General features: G+C 44.9%; 3 protein-coding genes across 3 annotated transcripts in view; 2 read left to right on the forward strand and 1 right to left on the reverse strand.

Annotated features, from left to right (window-relative positions):
• LOC137904047 (cyclic nucleotide-gated channel beta-3-like) overlaps nucleotides 1–2,269 on the forward strand; it is an 11,936-nt gene extending 9,667 nt beyond the window's left edge. Inside the window, exons 17-24 of the mRNA XM_068748212.1 lie at nucleotides 98–265; nucleotides 555–696; nucleotides 909–1,068; nucleotides 1,151–1,248; nucleotides 1,329–1,412; nucleotides 1,473–1,591; nucleotides 1,660–1,812; nucleotides 2,116–2,269. Coding sequence (XP_068604313.1) covers nucleotides 98–265; nucleotides 555–696; nucleotides 909–1,068; nucleotides 1,151–1,248; nucleotides 1,329–1,412; nucleotides 1,473–1,591; nucleotides 1,660–1,812; nucleotides 2,116–2,269 — 1,078 coding nt within the window. The remainder of the gene's footprint in view (nucleotides 1–97; nucleotides 266–554; nucleotides 697–908; nucleotides 1,069–1,150; nucleotides 1,249–1,328; nucleotides 1,413–1,472; nucleotides 1,592–1,659; nucleotides 1,813–2,115) is intronic.
• A 1,070-nt stretch (nucleotides 2,270–3,339) lies between these two features.
• Nucleotides 3,340–9,878, forward strand: LOC137903845 (cyclic nucleotide-gated channel beta-3-like). The gene is made up of 17 exons (XM_068748004.1): nucleotides 3,340–3,432; nucleotides 3,665–3,821; nucleotides 4,206–4,296; nucleotides 5,738–5,889; nucleotides 5,983–6,279; nucleotides 6,364–6,572; nucleotides 6,660–6,710; nucleotides 6,922–7,008; nucleotides 7,085–7,149; nucleotides 7,692–7,814; nucleotides 7,931–8,072; nucleotides 8,159–8,318; nucleotides 8,587–8,684; nucleotides 8,778–8,861; nucleotides 8,943–9,061; nucleotides 9,191–9,343; nucleotides 9,446–9,878. The coding sequence occupies exons 1-17, from the start codon at nucleotides 3,340–3,342 to the stop codon at nucleotides 9,876–9,878; spliced, it is 2,514 nt and encodes an 837-aa protein (XP_068604105.1).
• Nucleotides 9,879–10,442: 564 nt separating this feature from the next.
• Nucleotides 10,443–20,467, reverse strand: nsmaf (neutral sphingomyelinase (N-SMase) activation associated factor). The gene is made up of 31 exons (XM_068748002.1): nucleotides 20,381–20,467; nucleotides 19,311–19,391; nucleotides 18,820–18,898; nucleotides 18,530–18,591; nucleotides 18,263–18,299; nucleotides 17,441–17,491; nucleotides 17,151–17,222; nucleotides 16,980–17,027; nucleotides 16,827–16,879; nucleotides 16,608–16,737; nucleotides 16,441–16,512; nucleotides 16,052–16,160; nucleotides 15,769–15,945; nucleotides 15,589–15,668; nucleotides 15,339–15,429; nucleotides 15,197–15,260; nucleotides 15,030–15,081; nucleotides 14,584–14,704; nucleotides 14,313–14,444; nucleotides 14,192–14,234; nucleotides 13,954–14,120; nucleotides 13,555–13,666; nucleotides 13,427–13,485; nucleotides 13,252–13,319; nucleotides 13,104–13,171; nucleotides 12,898–13,021; nucleotides 12,702–12,785; nucleotides 12,311–12,461; nucleotides 11,473–11,575; nucleotides 10,832–10,941; nucleotides 10,443–10,580 (listed from the first exon to the last, which is right to left on the reverse strand). The coding sequence occupies exons 1-31, from the start codon at nucleotides 20,416–20,418 to the stop codon at nucleotides 10,486–10,488; spliced, it is 2,733 nt and encodes a 910-aa protein (XP_068604103.1). The 5' UTR covers nucleotides 20,419–20,467; the 3' UTR covers nucleotides 10,443–10,485.
• Between the last annotated feature and the right edge of the window lie 636 nt (nucleotides 20,468–21,103).

A 21,103-nucleotide genomic window follows, 5' to 3' on the forward strand; every position in this document is an offset into this window, starting at 1 on the left:
AGTCCTCATACAATTGATCTGCTCCTGTGGTATCGAGGCGTGACGAGTAGCGACAGCGCTGCAGTGTTGAATGTGAATGACTCCATCTGCTTTGAAGGCGGACTGATGAGAAGCAGGATAATGGCGCTGACGTTTCTGTTAGGGTCATCCGGACCATCGGCTACCTCCTCTTCGTGCTCCACATCAACGCCTGCTTGTACTACGTGGCGTCGGACTACCAGGGCATCGGGGAAACCAACTGGGGTTACTCTGGCCTCGGCAGCGCGTACGTGCACGACGCGTTTATCGCTGCTTGTGTTTGATACGCATCACACACACTGATTCGTCTAAATCTCACTGCGTTCGATAGGTTTAGGCTCCAAATGGCACTTTGTTAGGGTTTCAAAGAGAGAAATAATAATCATTTCTGAACGCATCTGATTTTAGTACCACAGCATCTGGATTGTATACCTGTTGTAGTACAATGACACAGTGAAGTATTTTTACACCATTATGGGAAGTTTTAAAAACTTGTGCAATTTTATTAACAGACGATTTAAATGTTGTGTGTTTAGTTACCTCAGCTGCTTCTTCTATGCGGAGAAATCCCTGCTGATGATCGCCGAGCTGCCGCTTCCAGACACCGTGTTCGGGCAGATATTTCAGATGACTAACTACCTTTTTGGGGCTTTCTTTCTGTCCGTCATTCTCAGCCAGGTAGTTGCTGTACACTGTAATAATATTTTTTAATAAATATTTGTTTTGCAATTTTTGTCTTTCTACCGAAGTTTTTTTTTTTTGCCTTTTTAATTTCAATTTGCAACTGAAATTGAAATAAAGGCTGTGACGTTTAGTCTGTGCATGCAAATCTAGAGTCCCAATAATTTTCCTTTTTTTTTTTTCTCACAATCTGCGTTGTGCTGCCTCAGATGAGGGAAGCCGTCGGCGCGGCCACAGCTGGACAGACGTGCTTCCGGTCCAGCGTGGACAACACTGTGGATTACATGGTGGCCAACCGCATCCCTCCTCTGGTTCAGAACCGCGTCCGCACCTGGTTCGCCTACACTTGGGATGCTCAGGGCATGCTGGGTGAGGAACGCAGGGCTCGGAGCAGATTAAGAGTAAAAGGTCTCACGGACATTCTCGCGTTTCTGCATCATCTTGAGTTTAGATGAGTCCGAGCTCCTGGACAAGATGCCTCCGGCGATGAGAACCGCCATCGCTGCGGACATCAACCTGGCCACCTTCCAGAAGATCGACCTTTTCAAGGTACCTAACCAAGACCCCACAACACGGAATGAAACCAGCATGCGGCGAGGACGTAAATAAAGCGTGCGTCTGTCCTGCAGGGCTGTGACCAGCAGATGTTGGTGGACATGCTGCTCAGGCTCAAGTCTATCGTCTATCTGCCCGGAGACTTTGTCGTGAAGAAGGTATTATCATTTTGGATGTAGATTTGTGTCATCTTGCCGTTAAGTAAAACCCCCCTGCAGGGTGACATCGGTAAAGAGATGTACATCGTCAAAAGTGGAGCGGTGCAGGTGGTGGGCGGGCCTGACAACAGCATCGTGTTTGTCACATTAAAGGCCGGCTGTGTGTTTGGAGAAATCAGGTAAGATAAAATAATGATAATTATTATTATTATTTGTAGAGATAATCTTTTTCTTTCTCCAATCTAAGTCTGCTGCAGTCGTCCAAAGATGGAGGCAACAGGCGGACGGCTAACGTCAAAGCTCACGGCTTCGCTAACCTCTTCGTCCTGGAGAAGAGGGACCTGTTTGACATCCTGGTCCACTACCCAGAGTCTCAGAAAGTTCTGGCCCGGAAGGGAAGGTGAGTCCAGACGCCTCGGCCCTACCAGACGGGAGGCGGCGTGCTGCTCCCGCCTCGCTGCCTCAAGCCAGGAAAATATCCAATGGGATAACACATCAGCAAACGCCTCTGACATGCTGACGCAATAATTGTAATAAATTGTTTGCAGGTTCGTCACGCAGCTTTTCATGACAGATTCTAGAATATTCTAGAGTGAGCTCTACTGTCTGACCCCGGCTGCTGTTGCGTTTTGAGCGTTTCCTGTCTCTGACCGTCCCTTCTATGAGACGGTCCTTCACGCAGGACTTTCCACTCTGTGTGCAGGAAGCTGATGAAGGCGAAGGGTCCCGAGGAGACGAGGAAAGGCCTGGCGCTGATCGGACCCAAACCAGCGTTCGGTGGAACCATCAGCGGAGCAGTTATTGATAAGATGAAGGTACCAACGCTGAAACCTGCGTCCGCGCCCGGTCCCAGGTGAGACGTCTTCCCCAGGCGGCTGCTCCAGACCAGAGACGGTCGCAGTGAGCGTTCCTTTTACGACTCGCTTTTATTTTCAGTCTCTGTTGGACTGAGGGTGGTTCTAGGATGCTTGAAGTGAGGTTGTCTGTGTTAATGCCTGAATGCAAATCAGGCCCTATAGAATGCACTAAAGTGAATGTTTTCTGAAAAATGTTTGATTCCAATTCTCTCAAATATATATTTCAATATGTTTTCAAACTATTGTAATGATACTCTAAAAATCTAAATATTAGTTATTGTGCCTAAAGGATAATGCTGAGAACAACTGCATATGTAATCTGTTTTGCATTGTCTGTATTTACTATAATCAATAAATGAAGTGAGGCTTGCTATTGGTGGCATCCTGCTCTGTTTACTTGCTCTGTATGGCAGATAATTTGTGTTTGTTGAGAAGGCATTAGCCGGGGGGGGGGGGGGGGGGGGGGGGGGGTGCTCTCTAATCCCATCAGCCACACAGGGATATTTTGACGGTTAATTAACTAAGTGGACTTTGTGAACTCTCTGGAGCCGGAATGAACTGAAATGACCCCGTCGGCCTTATTTTAGCTGCTTTCATTCCATCCTGCTAGCAGTTAGCGCCTTTAACTCACTGAATATACAGAAACGTCTGCATGTTTCATGTGTTTCGGCAAACTTCATTGACGAGTAAGTAACCAATTATTAATTAGATAAAATACCCAACCCTTCAACCCTCTTTACTGTAGACTCGTTAATTTGCTCATTTGATTGTGAATAATTCAACATGGCGTTCCAGTTTAATTATTATTCTGATTCGTGTTTGCCGTGCAAGTATTCAGGTTTTCAAAGTGGCTCCAGCGGCTGCCGTCCCTGGCAGCGGGCCGGCGGGCTGGGATTGGATGGGGGATGCCAAAGGGAATTAATGGTGCTAATTGCTTCAGTCTGTCGTTTGGATGCGAGACGAGGACTGAAGAGGAGCCTTTAAGGATCTGAGATCCACATCGGACCGGCTCGTCAGGAGACCGCATGAAGGGGCAGAGCTGTTTGCTGTAGCCCACGCCGAGCTCCACCATGTTCAGCAGGTTGAAGAAGGCGGCTGGGGCTCCTGAGCCCCCTCCTGCACAAGATGTCACCCCAGGTTCTCCTGCAGCCTCACCTGCTCAGGTAAGACCTGAAGACTGTTTTATAAATACATTTAGAGAGCAGGACTCGTAAGATGCGTGCTTTTGTTCGTGGATTTGTATGTTTAAACTGCTGGACGGACAAGGGTAGCTTGTTTTTTCACCTTTGTCTCTCGGAATTGATAAACTTGCAGCCTCTGGGTAAAAAAAAAAAAAAACATTTCTGTGTCCACACGGATCCGGATGCACACTGTGACAGTACTGTCCAATTACAGGAAGAAAAGCCCCCCAAAAGCCAGGAAGAAAGAGAGCAGCCAAAGAAAGCAGAAAAGCACGAGGAGGAAGTGAAAGAGGAGCAAAAGCAAGAAGAACCGAAAGAGTGTGAAAAGAAAGGGGAACAGACCAAGGAGGAAGATCCGAAAGAGGGTGAGCAGTCTGTTCATCCGTTTCATCTCATAATGAGCCCTTCATCGATTCATGCGTCTCTTTTCTTCTCTTTCTGCCGTGGAAAGAAGAGATCTATGTTAATAGGCAGGACACTGACGAGCCACCGTCAGTGATCAATAATCATTATTCTTATTGCTTTGTGCAGCTTGTTCATGTAGATACACCTACCATGCACATCCTTTTCATGATGACTGACTCCAGTTACAAACACAGAATTAACCTAGAAGTTGTTGATACTTTATACTTTACAGTGAATTTGGAACAATACCTGAGGAAACGGATTTTAATTTCTGAGGCTAAACTTCATGAGCAGCCGGTGAAAGTGTCAGTTTACCCGGCGGATATTCAAGGGGGCGGATGTTTTTCTTTCAGTTCCCGTTTCTGCCCCAGCTGCTCCACTTCCTGCCCCACTTCCTGCCCCAGCTGCAGCAGCTCCAACCAATCCAGAGGGGGCAGATGGGTGAGAATTTATCATATACTGGGTAGACATGATGCATGGAAATAATAGTTACTGACGTTCTATCGACTTTTAATATGCCTGCACTGTTCTTGTTTAAAGGGGATCTGGAATGATGTGGTCTCGGGATTCAGGGAATTAAATTATTTCTAAATGGAGTCAGTTTATTTCAGATTCAAATCTGCCGGGTGGATCTTGATGGGGGAAAAACAAACAAATCTGAAGATGGATCTTTGTCTAATTTATATATCATTAAATTTTGAGAGCGATCCAGATACTGGCCTGGATACCAAACAAATCAGGATTTTCCCATTTACTTATAATGGAGGCTTTTTCAAAAGAAATAATCTCTTGTAAAACATGTATTCAATTTACTCACCAAAAATCTCAGTCATAAAAGGAGTCCGATATGAACTGTCATGGAAAATGTCTTCTGGATCTGATCCAGAATGAGGTCAGGAAAATATATGAAATTTTAACGTTTAAAACCCAAAAACCAACTCTGATTCACTTTAACTTTTCATGGTTGGTGTACAAAGATACCAAGAACAATTAGGACCTTTTGATGATGATCCAGATCACCGTGTGGACGGTGTGAATCCAATCAGGAGGGGGAATGAGCTGCTTGGTGGAGGTCTGTTCTCTCCGAGTTAAATAATGTGAGTGCTCAGAGTAAACAGTTCATGAAAAATCACAATTATTGGTCCACAGATGATCTGGATTTTCACAGCAAGGAACCAACCCAGAATTCCCTGAAAGCCTGGGGAAGCACTTCCATCTATGTGGATGAACTGTCGTGTGGATGAACTGTCTCCTTCAGGGATTAGCTGCTAAAATATTTAGGGATAAGGAGGAGAAAAAACTTTCCCTCTGGTGGGACACTGGGAGGACATGGAATAAATCCTTGTGATGATTTATTATTCTCAGTCCTAAAGTGCTTCTACCTGCAGACATTTCCCACCCTCTGTGGAAGCAGGAAGACGATCCCTTAAATATTTTTGCCTTGTCTATTCACCCAATCGCTGCAGTTTAAACTCACTGTATAACATCTATATAGATCAGAAATGAATGTCTTTTTAATCTCCATCTGTCTGAGCTGAGCGTACAGATGGACGCTGACCTCCTTGTGTTACGACTCCAAGAGGAGGAGGCGATAAGGAGCTTAGTGTTTGTGAGTGAGAGTAACCAGGGATTAAGGGGAATTCCGTTTTTATTCAACTTGTCTGATGCTTTTGGGAATGAACAATAGTGGAATTGGAGAGAGAAAAGCATTGATGGTCAAAATCCTATTATGAGTTTAGATACAAGTGGAAAAGAGCTTCTTAAAGGAACCGTTCATCCACCACCACAGCAAGTAAGGACCTTCCTCCCCTACTGCTCAAGAGTATCCCCCTCTTCTCCCTCATCACCTTTCCTTTTATGTTTTTGTTTGGGGGGGTTTCAGCGAGGAAGCCCCGCCTCCACCTGTCATCTACTCCCGCCAAACAGACGACACGCTCAGAGCTTTGATCAAGACTTTAAGAGATCGCATGGAGCTGCTGAGAGAGAAAGCCATTGACCCTTACGCCACATCGCCAGAAATCAGCCCTCCTGTCAGTAAGTGTGTCCAAGCCAACGCGCTGAAAACCACACAACCACACACACACACACACACACGGTGAAAGTCTGACCCTCCATCACTCCGTTCAGCGCCTGTTCTGAGGAAGGATGACTACATCAGGAAGAAGGAGCAGGAGCGCATAGCCAAAGAAGAGGCAGACAAAAAGAAGGCAGAGGAGGCCGCCAGGAAGGCGGAGGAGAAGAAGAAAAAGGATGAGGAGAAGAGGCTGGAGGCCGAGAAAAAAGCAGAGGAGGAGAGGCTGGCAGAGGAGGTCAGGAAGAAGAAGAAGCTCCTTCCAGACGACGTGTTTTTCTTCTTCAACTTCTTATTTTATCCCATTGAAATCTTAATGGACGACGTTCTGGGAAGCACCATCGATCCTTTAGGTGAGGTGCACCCTGGGAAATGGAGATGAATTAAGCACCAGTAGCAAGCCTGAAGTGAATGTGCATGCCCTTCTCTTTGCTTAGACCGTCGGTATATTGCCTGGCTCGCTGTGGTGTCGGTGGCGTGGAACTACAACATTTGGTTCTGCACTGCCCGGTTGGTGTTCCCGTTCCACAACGCCGCCGCCAACAGCTACTGGATCGCCTGCGACATCCTGAGCGACTTGGTGACTGCGGCGGACATGATTATTTGGCAGCCCCGGTTGCAGTTTGTCAGATGTGGAGACGTTATTGTGAGTCACAGCTGGTTCGGAAGCAACCCTTAAGGAAACGCAAGCGGGCACTAATACCGTGTGAAATCATTTACCCCCCCCCTGCAGGAAGACAGAACTTTGACGAAGGTGCACTATCGGAAGTCGGCGCGGTTTAAGGTGAGAATGTAATTGTATTACTACGGTCCCATCTCCAGCATGGGAAGCCGCTCGTCTGGCTTTGGTCCCTCGTCTCGATGATGCAAAACCGTCAGCTTCACTTCTTTCTGCTGCAAACGTTCAGTACAGTACCTGACCCATGCCCCTCCCCCCCCCCCCCCAGTCCTTGGGGAACGTGTTACCAGTGTAATAATCCTGCCTCTCTGTTTAGTCTGATTTAATCAGCATCCTCCCCTTTGACCTGCTTTCCCTGCGCTTTGGGTTCTCCTCCATCTACCGACTCAACCGCTTCCTCAGGGTGAGCAGCATTTTCATTCGATGTGAGACGTGAGACGAGCCTGTTTTGTGAATCACACAAACGTCTTCTCTTCTAGATAGAGTCCTTTTTCGAGTTCAGCGATCGACTTGAGAATGTCATGTCCAAAGCCTACATCTGGAGGTAAAGCGCTCTGGATGACAGGAGTGGGTTGATGGGGATGTGCATCCGGATGCAGTATTGCTGACTATCAGTCTGCTGGCGCTGATGACCTTACTTATTATTATTATTAAGTTATTCACACACTATTACTAATTCAGTAAGTTATACTCCTCCCTGTTGCTGCTGCCCTGACAGAACGCATCAAAGTGATCAGCTCTCTCTGATATGCTCCAACCTTTTTCGTTGCTGATGTCATAAAATATATTGTGACTTGAATTCATATTATCTCCCGGATAATTAGTGATGCGTGTTTTTCACTGTTGCTCCTGAATCAATTTCCATCTATCCACTGAAATTACATCTTTTTCCTTTCTCCCATTTTAACACCGCTGTATAATTTATTTCTGGTTTCCTCTCCAAGGTGTGGTCTGATTTTCAATTTAGCTGATTTATCTGTATTTCAGGAAATTAATTGATATTTTCCAATGTTTCAAATGATGTGGCATCCTTCCCCGTTTCATTATAAGGGACTCCAGTGCCGTGTTTGTGTCCTTGTGATGCAGAGTGATTCGGACCACAGGCTACCTGCTCTTCGTGCTCCATCTCAATGCCTGTGCATATTTCGTTGCATCGATGCATCAGGGTCTCGCATCCACTACGTGGGTCTACAATGGAAAAGGAACAGCGTGAGCACTTTTATCTGTCTTCGTATTGTTCATGTCAGGGAACTTTATATTCTCCAGAAATTCACACTCTGAAATCAGGAGAAATGTCGACTTTGAAATCAGTGCTGTCCTTTCAGGTACCTGCGTTGTTACTACCATGCTGTCCGTAGTCTGATCAACATCGGCGGCCTTCCAGAGCCAACAACCACATTTGAAATCACCTTCCAGATGTTGAATTTTTTCATTGGTGTTTTTGTCTTCTCCAGTTTGATTGGTCAGGTAGGTAGGAGTGTTTTTCTAGGACTATAAAGTGCTGAGGACGATCTTAGATCGGCGGATGTGTATTCTTTCTGTCCTCCTGTCAGATGAGGGATGTCATTGGCGCAGCAACAGCGAGTCAGGCGTATTACCGGGCGTCCATGGACGGCTGTGTTGCCTACATGAATACCTACGGGATCCCCAGATATATCCAGAACAGGGTGCGGACCTGGTACAACTACACATGGGCTGCTCAGGGAATGCTGGGTGAGTCCGAGAAAACACAAATGTATCTGCGATTTATCAGCAGGTAAATCGCAGTAATGCTATTTGAGAACAAAACATTTTTATTTCTACTTTATTTAGCCAGGAAATGTCACATTGAGACGAAGTCCTTTCAGTTCCTTTCCATATTCAAAATAACTGAATAATTGTTTTCTGGAAGTGAACCGTTCATGTCTGAGAATCAATCTGGATGCAAAACAACAAATCATCTCCTGAGCTGCTTGTGCCGATGCATCCATGTCTGCTCCAGATGAGTCCGAGCTGCTGGACAAGATGCCTCTGGTGATGAGAACCGCCATCGCTGTGGACATCAACCTGGCCACCTTCCAGAAGATAGCTCTGTTTCAGGTGAGTCGGCATTTTGAGGCTTTCTGCTCAGGACGCTGTAATCCAGTCATTTCAATTTAGAGAAACTGTTAGCCTGCTGCGTCTGTCCTGCAGGGCTGTGACCAGCAGATGTTGGTGGACATGTTGCTGAGGCTCAAGTCTATCGTCTATCTGCCCGGAGACTTTGTCGTGAAGAAAGTGGGTCTACTTCGATCGATCGCCATGAAGTGAACGCCCAATAATATGTCAAAAGTCTCACGATCTGCTCCCGTCCCGCAGGGTGACATCGGTAAAGAGATGTACATCATCAAAAGTGGAGCGGTGCAGGTGGTAGGCGGGCCTGACAACAGCATCGTGTTTGTCACGTTAAAGGCCGGCTGTGTGTTTGGAGAAATCAGGTTTGATTTCAGTGATTCTCAGTAGAGTCCGGCCCAGCGTACAGAATAAAGGGGCTTTACATATCCACAGAGAGGATCTGCACCATTGTACCGTCTTTCCCCCCTCATTTCCTGCTCTGTGCCCATCAGTTTACTCCAGTCTGCCAAAGATGGAGGCAACAGGCGGACGGCTAACGTCAAAGCTTACGGCTTCGCTAACCTCTTCGTCCTGGAGAAGAAGGACCTGTTTGACATCCTGGTCCACTACCCAGAGTCTCAGAAAGTTCTGGCCCGGAAGGGAAGGTGAGTCCTGTGCACAGCAAACCTGCACGATTCTCCATCAACAGCAAATCCAATTTTTAAAACACAGCCCATTAAGCATCTCTCATGTGTCTGTTTGTGAAGGAAACTAGTCAAAGCTAAAGCCCCTGCAGGTCCTAAAGAGGAGGTCAAGCAGAAAGGTCTGGTTTTGTATGGAACAAAACCACCAACGCCCAAGTTCTTCAGAGCTTTTGGCAACCTCTGCAAAGGAAACATCTTGGACAAACTGAAGGTAGACGTCCCACTGACGCGCTTTCCTTCACAGAGAGCTAATTTGCTGTGGTTTTTACCAAAGATTGACATGACTATGCTAAATGTAAGCCCAGGACAGGTACAATACTTACTATGTGTAGCGTATACTGAAGACTGCGTTGACCTGGTGTCTAATCATGTCTGTTCCTGTGTGTCCTACAGAGGAGTGCACAGGCGCAGCAGTGAGCGAAGGTACGCCGTGATAAGGAGACAGAATGGAACTGGACCAATTATCTATGACAACAGCTCATATCAAGCAATGTGATAATCGGTCCGTCGCTGCCCTGCTGCTCGTGTTCCAGGGCCTCCGAAAGGACTCTCTTTATCTTTCCGAGCACTTAATACACATTTCTGGATATATGACTGAATAATTTATTCACAATTAGATTCGTGGTCTGTGGCTACTTGCACTCAGATCTGAACCTTTTTCATGCAGTTAAACTAAATCAGTCCATATATTAAAAATAATTAGCAACTTATCGCAACCTGGGCAGAGCAGCATAATAGAAAACCTTTTAAAAAAAAAAAACACAGCAACGAGACAGGAGTTTGGAAAATACTTCAGGTGTGGTCAACGCCAGACTGTCTAGTTCAAACGTAATTGTAAATTTTAAAAAAAGCAGAAAAGGATGATTAACTTTAACGTTAACCAATGGGGGGGGCATTGTTAAAGAAAACAGGTTGAAAACAGAAAAGGCATGAACACTTCCTGCTTGCATGCAAAAAACTGCAATTGGACATTTTCTCTCAATATGCAGATATATACTGTATGAAGCAACACGACTGTACTGAGCAGTGAAGGCTGGCGTCATTGCTTCTAAATACTTGAAGCATTTACTGTCTGTTTAATGAGTCAGACAGGCTGTTCAGGCTTAATCCTGGAGCTTCCAGAGGATGGTCCGTCTGTCCTCTCCGCCTGTGATCACTGTGGTGCACAGATCATTCATCCACATGGCTGTGACTGCACCTGTGCAGAGAGCATTTTCAATATAATAATGTATCTCCTCTCAAACAATAAAATCCTACTCTGTTTACATTGTGCGCTCATCTTTATTCAAACCAGCACAAAAGTTAATTCACAAAGCTTCTAGTAACGTGATGTGGGTGTGTGGCAAAGGGTGGCCTCATTCGACTGTCGAAAAGCAGCTATTCATAACGCCACTGTGTCCTGCCTGCAAGAGGAAACAGCTGAAACCATGACAGGGGGATGAACTGTACCTGAATGTGCAGGGATCCTCTTGATGACTGTGTTACTAAGCAGGTCCCACAGCAGCAGGTCACCAGACTTCCCCCCACACAGCACAGAGTTTCCGTCCCAGCAGAAACACCTGGAGCCAAAACACACATCGGTCCTCTCAAGGGAATCGATTTTCATTCATGGCTGACACAAGTTCAACACGGAGCAAACAAAGCAGATGACTGCATTTCCTACAGACGCTAAATTATAAAGGGCTTTTAATTAAATGTTTATCATCGCAAATCAATTTAGTGACAGAAACATGTACTGATTCCACAATGATTATAAAAGGTAAACGAATTCCTGAGAACGATCAACAGGAAATGAGTAAAAGTTCCATTTCCTCTTTAACTTGCTTTAAGAATTGTGTCTTAGAAACTAAGTTACAGTCAACATTTAGAATAGTAGGTAAGAAGCCTAACTACAGCTGTAAATATTGTATTGTGATACTGAAAGTAAAAACTACGTATATTTATTTTCAAAATGACTTTCCAGCAAAACAAGAGTATTTTTTTCATTTACATGCGAGTTTCTGAGGAAGTACAAACGCTGCACCCTCTTTCCTTAAAAACAGTAACCACCTCCCGTTCAGCATGCAGCATCTTCCTCTTCCTCATCTTACCTCTGCTCCTCCTCAGCTTTCACCGATGACATCACCATTGCTGTCTGAACATCAGTAACCTTCATGCAGGAGTCGGCACCGACGCTGAGAACGTGTCGGCTATCTGAGGACGCAAAAGCCAGAGTCATTGGTTTAAAGTAGCCTCTCCGGATGTCCAGGCAATTCGCAGCTGTGAAATCAGATTTGGTTTAACAAGGATCATTTAATTCCAAAATAAAGTGCTTAAAGAATTAAGGAGAAACTAGAAAAGCACTCAGACCTCCGCCGAGCAGCTCATTCCCCTCATGATTGGATTTACACCGTCCACATGGAGGTCTGCATCATCGAAAGGTTCTAAATTGTTCTTGGTATCTTTATACACCAACCATGAAAAGTAAAAGTGAATCGGACTTGGTGCATATTTCTAACCGATTTTTTAATCCTTAAATGGGCTTAAAACGTAAACATCGTTCAATAATCAACCGAGATATTGAGGAACACATTTTAAAGCTGCAACGTTACTGAAAATTTCAAAGCGTAAAAAAAAAATAAAAAAAAAAAGGAGGTAATAATTCCTGCGCTCTGTATCGACCCTGAAGGCAGCATTTCTATAGACCAATTTAATGGAGGATTCACAGATGATAATGTCTCGTTTTCACTGGGGGATGAAATAGTTTTGGTGTTCTGACTGCATACAGCGGCTGGTTTGTTAAATTCACTGTGTGCAGCAGTTTGAGGGCAAACATTTAAAAACAAAACTAATAAAGCAGGGCTGGATTATCTGACATTTGTGTTCCGTTAGCATATAAAGTAACATTACATTTAATACTCCTGACTCACTGCCTGCTCTGAGTCGTACCTGGACTGAAGGCCATATGGTGGATGGTTCCAGAGTGGCAGTGGACTTGATGCATTGTTGTGTAGCTGCTGGTGTCCCAGATGGTGACTGTCCCGCCCTTGCAGCCCGATACCAGCAGGGTCCCCACTGGATTCAAACTAATGGCGTTCACCTGTGTGTTAGATTCAGGCGCCATCACAGAAGGAAATTAAGCTTGTTGCATTATTTTCTAGTTCTAAATCTGCATGAAATCACAATGATGGCATAATCGCTACATTAGTACATTTAACAATCCAGAATCTTATCAAGTGAGATTAAAGATCGTCTTTGTAGCCAAACAAACCCAAAGCACGTTTAAACTCTAGGATTTCCACAAACATAAAGATGTTTGCGTTTAATCAGCCCGACTCACCCCCGCCTCGTGCTCCAGCTCAGCCAGTAACTGGAAATGGAATCTATTGTGACTGGATGAGCTCCCAGCAGCACACTGCCAGACCTGTCGAAGAAACGCACCTTTAACTCTCATGCATCATCACTGCTCAACAGATGAGCCACATCCGCCTGAGCCTCGCATCAGACCTCACAGAGCAGCACTAAACTACTTTCACCTTGACGGTGGAATCCCAGGACGCCGTGTACAGACGATCTTCAAACCAACGCATCCCGCTGACGGCGTCGTCGTGGCCCATCAGCGTGTCCTGCCGCCGGCCGTAGGGGATGGAGTAGAAGTAGCTGAGGGACGAGCGGCGAGCAGGTCAGTCAGCACGCATGAGCATCCGTCTGCAGACCGAATGTTTGCATGCAAAATACGCACATGTTGTTGTCCCATGAAGAACACAGCACAGTTTTACCATCTTCCAGCATCAAACATGATGACAGTGCCTGGGGGGGAGGGGGGGTTAAAGGGTTAGGTGAGTCAGGCATGAAGGACACAGGCAGAGATGGTGAAAACAGTGATGTACCATGTTAGAGAAGGACATGCTCCGCTGGAATTCTTTCAGCTCTTTGGAAAACATTTTAAGAGTCGAGTCTGCAATAAAAGCAATACTTTAGCTCCTAGCACAACAACAGGAACAGAATGCAGTGCGTCATCTCAGATTTTTGCTTTGCTTTCAGATGCAACATTATTTTCCAGACCTTGGGATGTGGAAAAGATAGCTGATCCATCTCGAGTCACAGTGATGCCCGTCACAGCCCTGTAGATTCAACACAAAGTCAAAAACATGTTCAGTTCAGGGCGGCGACGTGGAAGCGTCCCGACTTACTCTTTATGGATTTTGTGGCTGGAGAGGAGTTTCAGGTTTCCCATGATTGACCAGGCCAACTTCCTGCTTTCCTCCGTCAGGTCCTCGAAGGACGAGTCTTCACTCTGAGAGACTAAAATCAACACACAAAACAGAAACTCATGTTTTCATGTGTTGGACGATGCTCATGGTAATTTAGTATTAGGGCATTAATAAATAAATGTAAATTACTTTATGACTGGTTAAACTTGCTGATAAATGAAGTCATTCATCGATTGTTTTTTTATGTGCCAATACTCTTCTAAAAACGGCGTCACACATCTCTAACGGTTCCGTTGCAGATCCATCAGAATAAATAAACTTGACCTCCAAAACAGAGGAGATCAAGTTTACATACGTGTGCGTGTGTGTGGGGTTCACCTGGAGAGAGTTCCCCAAGTGGGGAGCTGACGCTGGGGCTTCGGGTCATGCTGTGAAACCTGGGTGTGATCCTCTGAGGGTGGGGGGTGCTGAACAGCTGTTTGGGCGTCTGACCAAACTCCAGGATTTGCGTCAGCATGGCGATTCTCTGGTCCGGGTCCTCGATGCTTCCGACAGAGCAGGAGAATTAGCTGCGCTAGGAAACGTTGCATGCGTTCAATAATCGCTTTATAGTAACCTTTCACAATCGATGGCGCCTTCATAGGTCACTGGGTGAAACACTGCGAGACGAGACGATAAATATTAGTCTTGTTTTAGCTGGGCTTGGTGTGGGAATCGGGTATTTCAGGGTATTTCACCGTTATGTGCTGCGACAGCTTCACTGCCCCGCTGTTTGAAGCCAAACACCAGGTCGATCCAGTCATGAAGGTGCTCGGACACAAACTGACTCTCCAGAGCCGTCTTGTGCTTTTGAAGAAAATCACTGGTATCTGGAGGAGCGCAGACGGATACAGGAAACGTGCGTGAAGTGTCACGTTTCCACGAGAGCGAGGAATGTTCAATCCAAAGAAATAAAGAACAACACGACATTGTATCGCTGCCATGAAGAGCCGGTAAACAAGAAGTTACCTGAGGCCCATGGGGGGAGAATGACATCGCCAACTAAACTTCCGTTCTGCTTTCTGCCCAAATCCAGACTCAGTTTGTTTTCCAGAAAGCTGGGATCGTTGCCAAAAAACTCTGGAATCAACTGTGTCACAAAAGCATCACGTCATTACTCCTGTTATTTTAAAATCGCAGCACTTTTCATGCAAGAAATGAAGTTCAAAGTGCTTTTAAAACTAAATGATTACAGTTCTGACATAAAAAGACAGAAGAATGCACATTTAAAGCAGGAAAGAAAATTACAGAAATAAGCATAAGAAATAAATAAGACAACGAATAATCTTTGAGAGCTTTACGATGTAACCGGTTGTAGCTTTGGGTTTCTGATAACCATCACTAAATAATTATCTCAGGGCTTTTGAAGGTAAATAGTCAACAACAGAGTTAACAATGCAGCATAACTGGTTTACCTCTTTGAAGTCAGTGGCCCCTTCCAAGCAGTTCTTCCATGTGTCACCTATGCTGTAAGAAAATACAACAGGTGAGTTAATAGTATTGCATTTTAACCGCTATAAAGCCACACAAATCAAACTGTACATTCTCAAAAACAAATAAATGTAAAATAAGTGCGGTGTACCTGTTGAACATGCGATCTGCGTGGTCATAGCGGCCATTCTGGAGACACAGCATGTGCTCTGGAGCTGCAGGTCAGAGGACACGGTGAATGCAGGCTGTGGCTGTACACATGCTGTAGCTTTCAGGAGGACATGTGGACGTACCGACTCTGACCAGGTAGAACAGGACGTAGCCCGGAGAGGAGTAGTGACTGCCGTACATGAAGGGAGGGTCAGGCATTGCTCTGTAGCGATCCTACGAGCAGGAGAGATGATTGGAGACGCTCGCACAACAGAAGCAACGAACTCTCCAAAGTAAACTCTACCTTCGACTTCAGTAAATACGTAGAGTCAAGAGGGTAACATCAGATACTTACAACAATCCTGGCTATAGCAACAGAAGCAGCAGTCTCACCAGCAGGCGGTCCAGCCGCTCTTTGTTTAGGGCTCCCACAGGTTTGCTCAGGTCTCTGAAAGTGGCAGCGTTCGTCAGATCTGAGAAAACAAACCTTCTCCGTCAGCTCAGATTGTCATGGACAGTGTCAGCATCACAGAAGCTACCAGCGGACGGGTCCTGACTTTGCCGTGCACCCACCCAGCTGTCCACCGGTGTAATCGGAGAGGATCCAGGGGAAGACCGGATACTGGGAGAGGTCGTTGCAGCTGCGGTCGGCCAGGTTGTTGAGGTGCAGGAGATACTGGTAGTTGCTCAGATGTCCTCGCTGCCACTGCAGCATGTAACTCTCTGCTGTGTGCTCCGTCACGTGGTTCTCTGTTCATTCAAGAGATACATGCAGCAGCTTGAAAATGAGTCCAATCAATCCAAACAATACCTGACGCATGCATTACTGCATCACTTCACTTCCGCGTTTTCTCACCCAAGAAGGTGGCGATGTAGTAATATACCTCATCTCTGTCAGCTGTGCTGTAAAACTTCAGGTAGATGTCAGAACAGAAATCATTCTCAGTACAGAACACCTCAAGGCCCTGGGTGAAGAAAGACACGCACGACTTAGTAATTAGCCTACCTGTACAGAGGCTACACACAATATTGTGTGTACAGATTTTAGCCTCAGGTCACTTTCGGCAGTTCTTTCTGGAGTCGTGAAGATCACCAAGTTCCGTGCTACTTACTTTAATTTATGTAAATAATAGTTTTAAATTATTAGTATTGGCATCATTCTACGCTAAATGAAGTCATATTACGGAATGTTTTGCCTCTTGGCGGCATTCTCAAAGGAAAAGACGATTTACGTGCTGAACTCACCAGCGGTCGGAGGCCGTGCCGTCTTTTGTAGATTCTCCGCACTCTGTGAAGTCTGATCTGAATCACCTGCTCCTGAAATGACAGTAAAATAATGAAACGCCGTCGTCTCAATAACTGCAGGGGGGGGGGGGGGGGGCCTCGGTCACGTCAGTCATCGGGCAGTTCACCGGATATCCGTTGAGGGGCTGGAAGTAGAGGCTTTCATCCGTTATACAGACGTGCCCCGGGTTGGACACCAGAGGCAGCACCATCTCCACCGTGCACTCGATGTGAGGCTTCTCAGCTACGTTCTGAAAGCTTGAAAGCAGAGCGACACTGGATTCAGCAGCTGCAAGTTCCCACAACGCTTTGAATAATTAGATTTCACTTAAACGTGGTCAACCTACCAGTTTTTGTCAAAAGATGACCTCGCCAATCGTGACTGTAAATTTGCTGCAATCTGGGGAGGACATGCACACAGAGCATCGTGCACGCGCTCGTTTTGTTTTGTCGACGCTAGTCTTTTGGGACGGTGTCCCTGGGGCTCCTGAGACACTCACCATTGCAGTCTGATCTCCAAGCCTTTCGAGACAGGATGCCCTGTGGAGCTGCAAATCCAGAGTCAAAATGAGCTAAACAGCACATAAACAAATGGACAATCGAACATCACGGTCACAGTAACAATGTCCCGCCAATCTGGGTACGAGGAGACGTCCTCAGCCTCTACCTACCTGGAGTAATGTTTGAACAACATCTTCCGTTTTAGTCCATACTTCGAGCTGGAAAGTGAACTTCCTCGGCCCCTTTCGATGTGATGAAACAAGTTAAAGGGATTCATTGGAATAAAAACAGAACAAAGGTCTCAGTCGACAACGAAATAATGAAGGAGACCATTAGCTCACATCCCCGTTTTCAAGCAGAGACAGATTGCATTGGTATTGATAATCCACACAGTACACAAGAAGAAGAGACATGACAGTCGACTAAACAGTCTCTAGCAGGGAACCTTCAGACGACTCACCCTTTCATTTTTGTAAGCTTCTATCATGTTACTTTCCTTGATGTAAATAACCTGAAATCAAAGTTGAAATTTGTGAACTTAGTCTTAAAATCGGGCATGAAAAACAAAAACACTGCTGCAGCAATAAAAGAAGTCAGTCCCAAATCAATTAACAATTATAGTTAACAAATCTTAAAGGTCCCATATTATAAAAAACTCACTTTTCCCATGTTTGTACACTATTATGGTGATTTTGGGTCCTTAACCCAAAAACGGCTAAATAAACCATCTAGTCAATCATTCGTAGTTTGCGTCTGCGGCCTCTTCACCGTCATGGTGACGAGGAAGCTGAGCCGAAAGGCAAAGCTCTCCCTTTACCGGTCGAGCTCCGTTCGAACTCTCGCCTGCGGTCACGAGGTTTGGGTCGTGACCGAAAGAACAAGGTCACGGGTACAAGCGGCTGAAACGAGCTTCCTCTGTAGGGTGGCTGGGATCGGGTGAGACGCTCCCCGTCATCAAGCAGCTGTGGTCCGCCTCACCTGCCAAAAAGAAAGTTGTGTGTGCTAAAAAGGTCCCTCGTGTCTCTTCGCCATGGTAGCGTGCGTGCTCGCTATGAACGCAGTTTTGCTTCCGGGTTTAGAGCGTTTCTGGCAGAGCGGTTTGAGACAGAAATGACGGACGCTGTCCCGCAGCATCGGTTTGCTATTTTGACCAAAGCCTGGCACAGATATTTCATACAAGTATTTTGGAACTGCATTAACTTTTGGTGAAAAAGTGTATAATATGGGACCTTTAAAAGTACAAAATGGTGAAATACTGTAATCCTATGTTCATATAACTTACCTGCACACACGAAATAGAGATGGCAGATGGCCGTGGCCTATGGAGGAAAACATGGTTAAAATACCCCCCCACAAAAAAATAGCTGCAGCCCGTTAGTACGTTAGTTTAAAAAGGCAGTTCCAACATCAACACATTCAAATAAGGAGAAACGGCCTCGCTATATCAGATACAAATCAGCTAAATTCATACAGATCAGACCAGACCTGTTAGACTAAATAAACTAAATGTGTGATCAGAAGATGAGGAAATGGGAGCAATGACTCTCACTCATTGAAGGGATTGTTCTCTTCCCCCACATACTCAATGTTCTTACAGTCTCGAAGAAGAATCTGCAGAAACAGAGACGTCAAAGACCCCGTCAAATAACGCAAAACATACATCAATGAGTTTTCTGTACGTTAGCCTTCCATTCATTTTATCTTCAACCATCTAAAATTAAACCATCCATCATGATTCCAAAATGAAGATTTTGGGAAATTCACTATTTTATATATTATTTCTTCACAATTTCTATGTTTATTTTTAAGTTGTAATACATTATAAAAACACATACAAACCTTTAAAATTGGCTCCGCAAAATCTTCTGGATCAAATATGACAGACTTGGAGCAGACTTTAAATGAACCTCGGGATTTTCTGTGAGGAAAACAGGAAATGAGGTTCACTGTAGAACGTGATGCATTAAAGATTAGTCTCTGGCTCCGCTTCAGTTTATCCAGATGCACCTTTCAGACATAAATACTGTTACTAATAATCAAAGAGGGCATTGGTGATGGGAGGGGGGGGGGGGCTCTGAGTGGGGTCTGGGGTGAGATGCCGAGGGCGCAGCATTTGATGAGCAGGTAGAAAATGAAACAGATTGATGAAGTCTCCACTTCAGGATAAGATGATGTTGTTTACATCACGTGTAAAAACCAACACAGCGTTCAGGATTGTCACAGATTATGCGACAGAAACAAATCTAGAACCAATGCTGAAAGGCCACAGTGCATATTCCAGTTCGATCGATCAATCAGTGAAGCGATGGCTGTCATTGGCTGCAAACTACCTGTTTGAACGGCTTGCGACGTTGTACGCAGTGTGTTGCTCGAAATAGTATTCCTCCAAGTCCAGCAACAGCAGAGAAAATCTGAGGACAAACAACAACAACAACAGGAGCGAGAGATTACAGAAGGGTCAGAATAAAGACAAGCAGGAGCACAACCTGCCTAACTCCCAAACAGCCTGACCGGTTAACACTAACAGTCTATTAATAGATTTACTTGTGTAGAACAGAGAGCGACATCTTGGCTCTGAATGATTCACTCCATTTCCTGGAGTTGCGAGTTTAAATCTAGATGCTGTCAAATGATTCGGCTTGTTGCAACAACAATCATAAACAATCAGCTGAACAAAGTGTAAATTATTACTAAAATAAAATAAATGGGCCTTTAAATGTAGATGAAGAGTCGCTCCTCCTCTTCAGGTGAGATCGCACACATTAAACTCCCAGAAACACAGCTGACGTTTTCCTTTTTTAAAGCACCAGCCCCATAATCTGAGATTACAGAAAACACCCCAATACTATATTTATGGTGTTGGAAAACTCTTCTGATGGGGAATGTACAGGATATCCAAAGACTCTTACTGCATAAATCAGTATTTTATTAAAGAGATTAAGTATATTTCCTAACCTGATTACTTTAATCCGGTTCATCCCTACCAGAAATGCTTTCTCCTTTACCCTTCCTCCCACAGCATCCTAATGTTTTACCAAAAACCTGCCTCCTCACACAGAATCAGGAAGACAGTCAGAGTCACACACATATCGATTGATATGGGGATATGAAGCAGGGGTACACTGATCAGAGGTATTGATCAGATACCCAGTTCCTTAGTCATTAAATAAGGTTACAGAAGTGATAGTTGGTGCTGCTAGAGGACATGTAGCACGTGTTAGCACGTGTCGCTCACCCCCAGTCGTCAATAACAAGACACAGCTGACAGCGAAGCTCTAATTACCTGGACTGGCGCATTAGCCGCAGCGGAGCTAACGCTAACTCCATAGAGAATAATGACCCCCCCCCCCCCCCAGAGAAGAGATGAAGCTACGCGGAGAAGACGTGAAGCAGCACGAACCTTTCTTTGGTTTGTCCCCGTGTCTTTATAAAAGCCATGACTGCCCACCATCACTGATCCCTGGAGGGAAGTCACGCTCACGTCACGATAAACACGGAAACTTCACAGCACGTGACCAAACCGCAAAGGTCCTTCCAAACAGGAAGTGAGAGGCATCACTCTTACTCTATTTCAGGAGGCCATAACATGATTTAGCTCTTAAATGACACGAATGCATATTTTCTGTATTATATTTTTTAAAAAATGCGAATATTTTAGGTAGAATGAATGGTGTTGGCATTAATAAATATATTTCACTGAATTAAGAGACTGAAATTATGAAATTCCAATGAAAATGTCTTGTTAACTGCATTAAAATTTAAATTATGTAGTTATAATTTTAGATACAAATTGTTCCAGAAATGACGGGTTTTTTTTAGCATTGTCCTCATACATATTTAATTAGATTTATTATATTTGTCAAGCTGATCTATTAATTAAAACATAAATGTATATAATTTTAATAAAATGTACCAATTCATTTAAATCGATAATTACATAAAACATATAGAAACGGTAGCTGGCAAAGAATCTACCTTTTGTATTTACAACATGTAATGATTGACAGGCGCACGGGGCGACCCACTTTCAACAGAGTGGCGCATCTTCCCCAACATAAACAATCTATGACTCTGAACGTCTTGACGTGTCCGTTCCAGAGAGGGGAAGTTTTACGATCTTGAA

The sequence above is a fragment of the Brachionichthys hirsutus genome, chromosome 14, assembly GCF_040956055.1.
Source record: "Brachionichthys hirsutus isolate HB-005 chromosome 14, CSIRO-AGI_Bhir_v1, whole genome shotgun sequence".
NCBI lineage: Eukaryota > Metazoa > Chordata > Actinopteri > Lophiiformes > Brachionichthyidae > Brachionichthys > Brachionichthys hirsutus.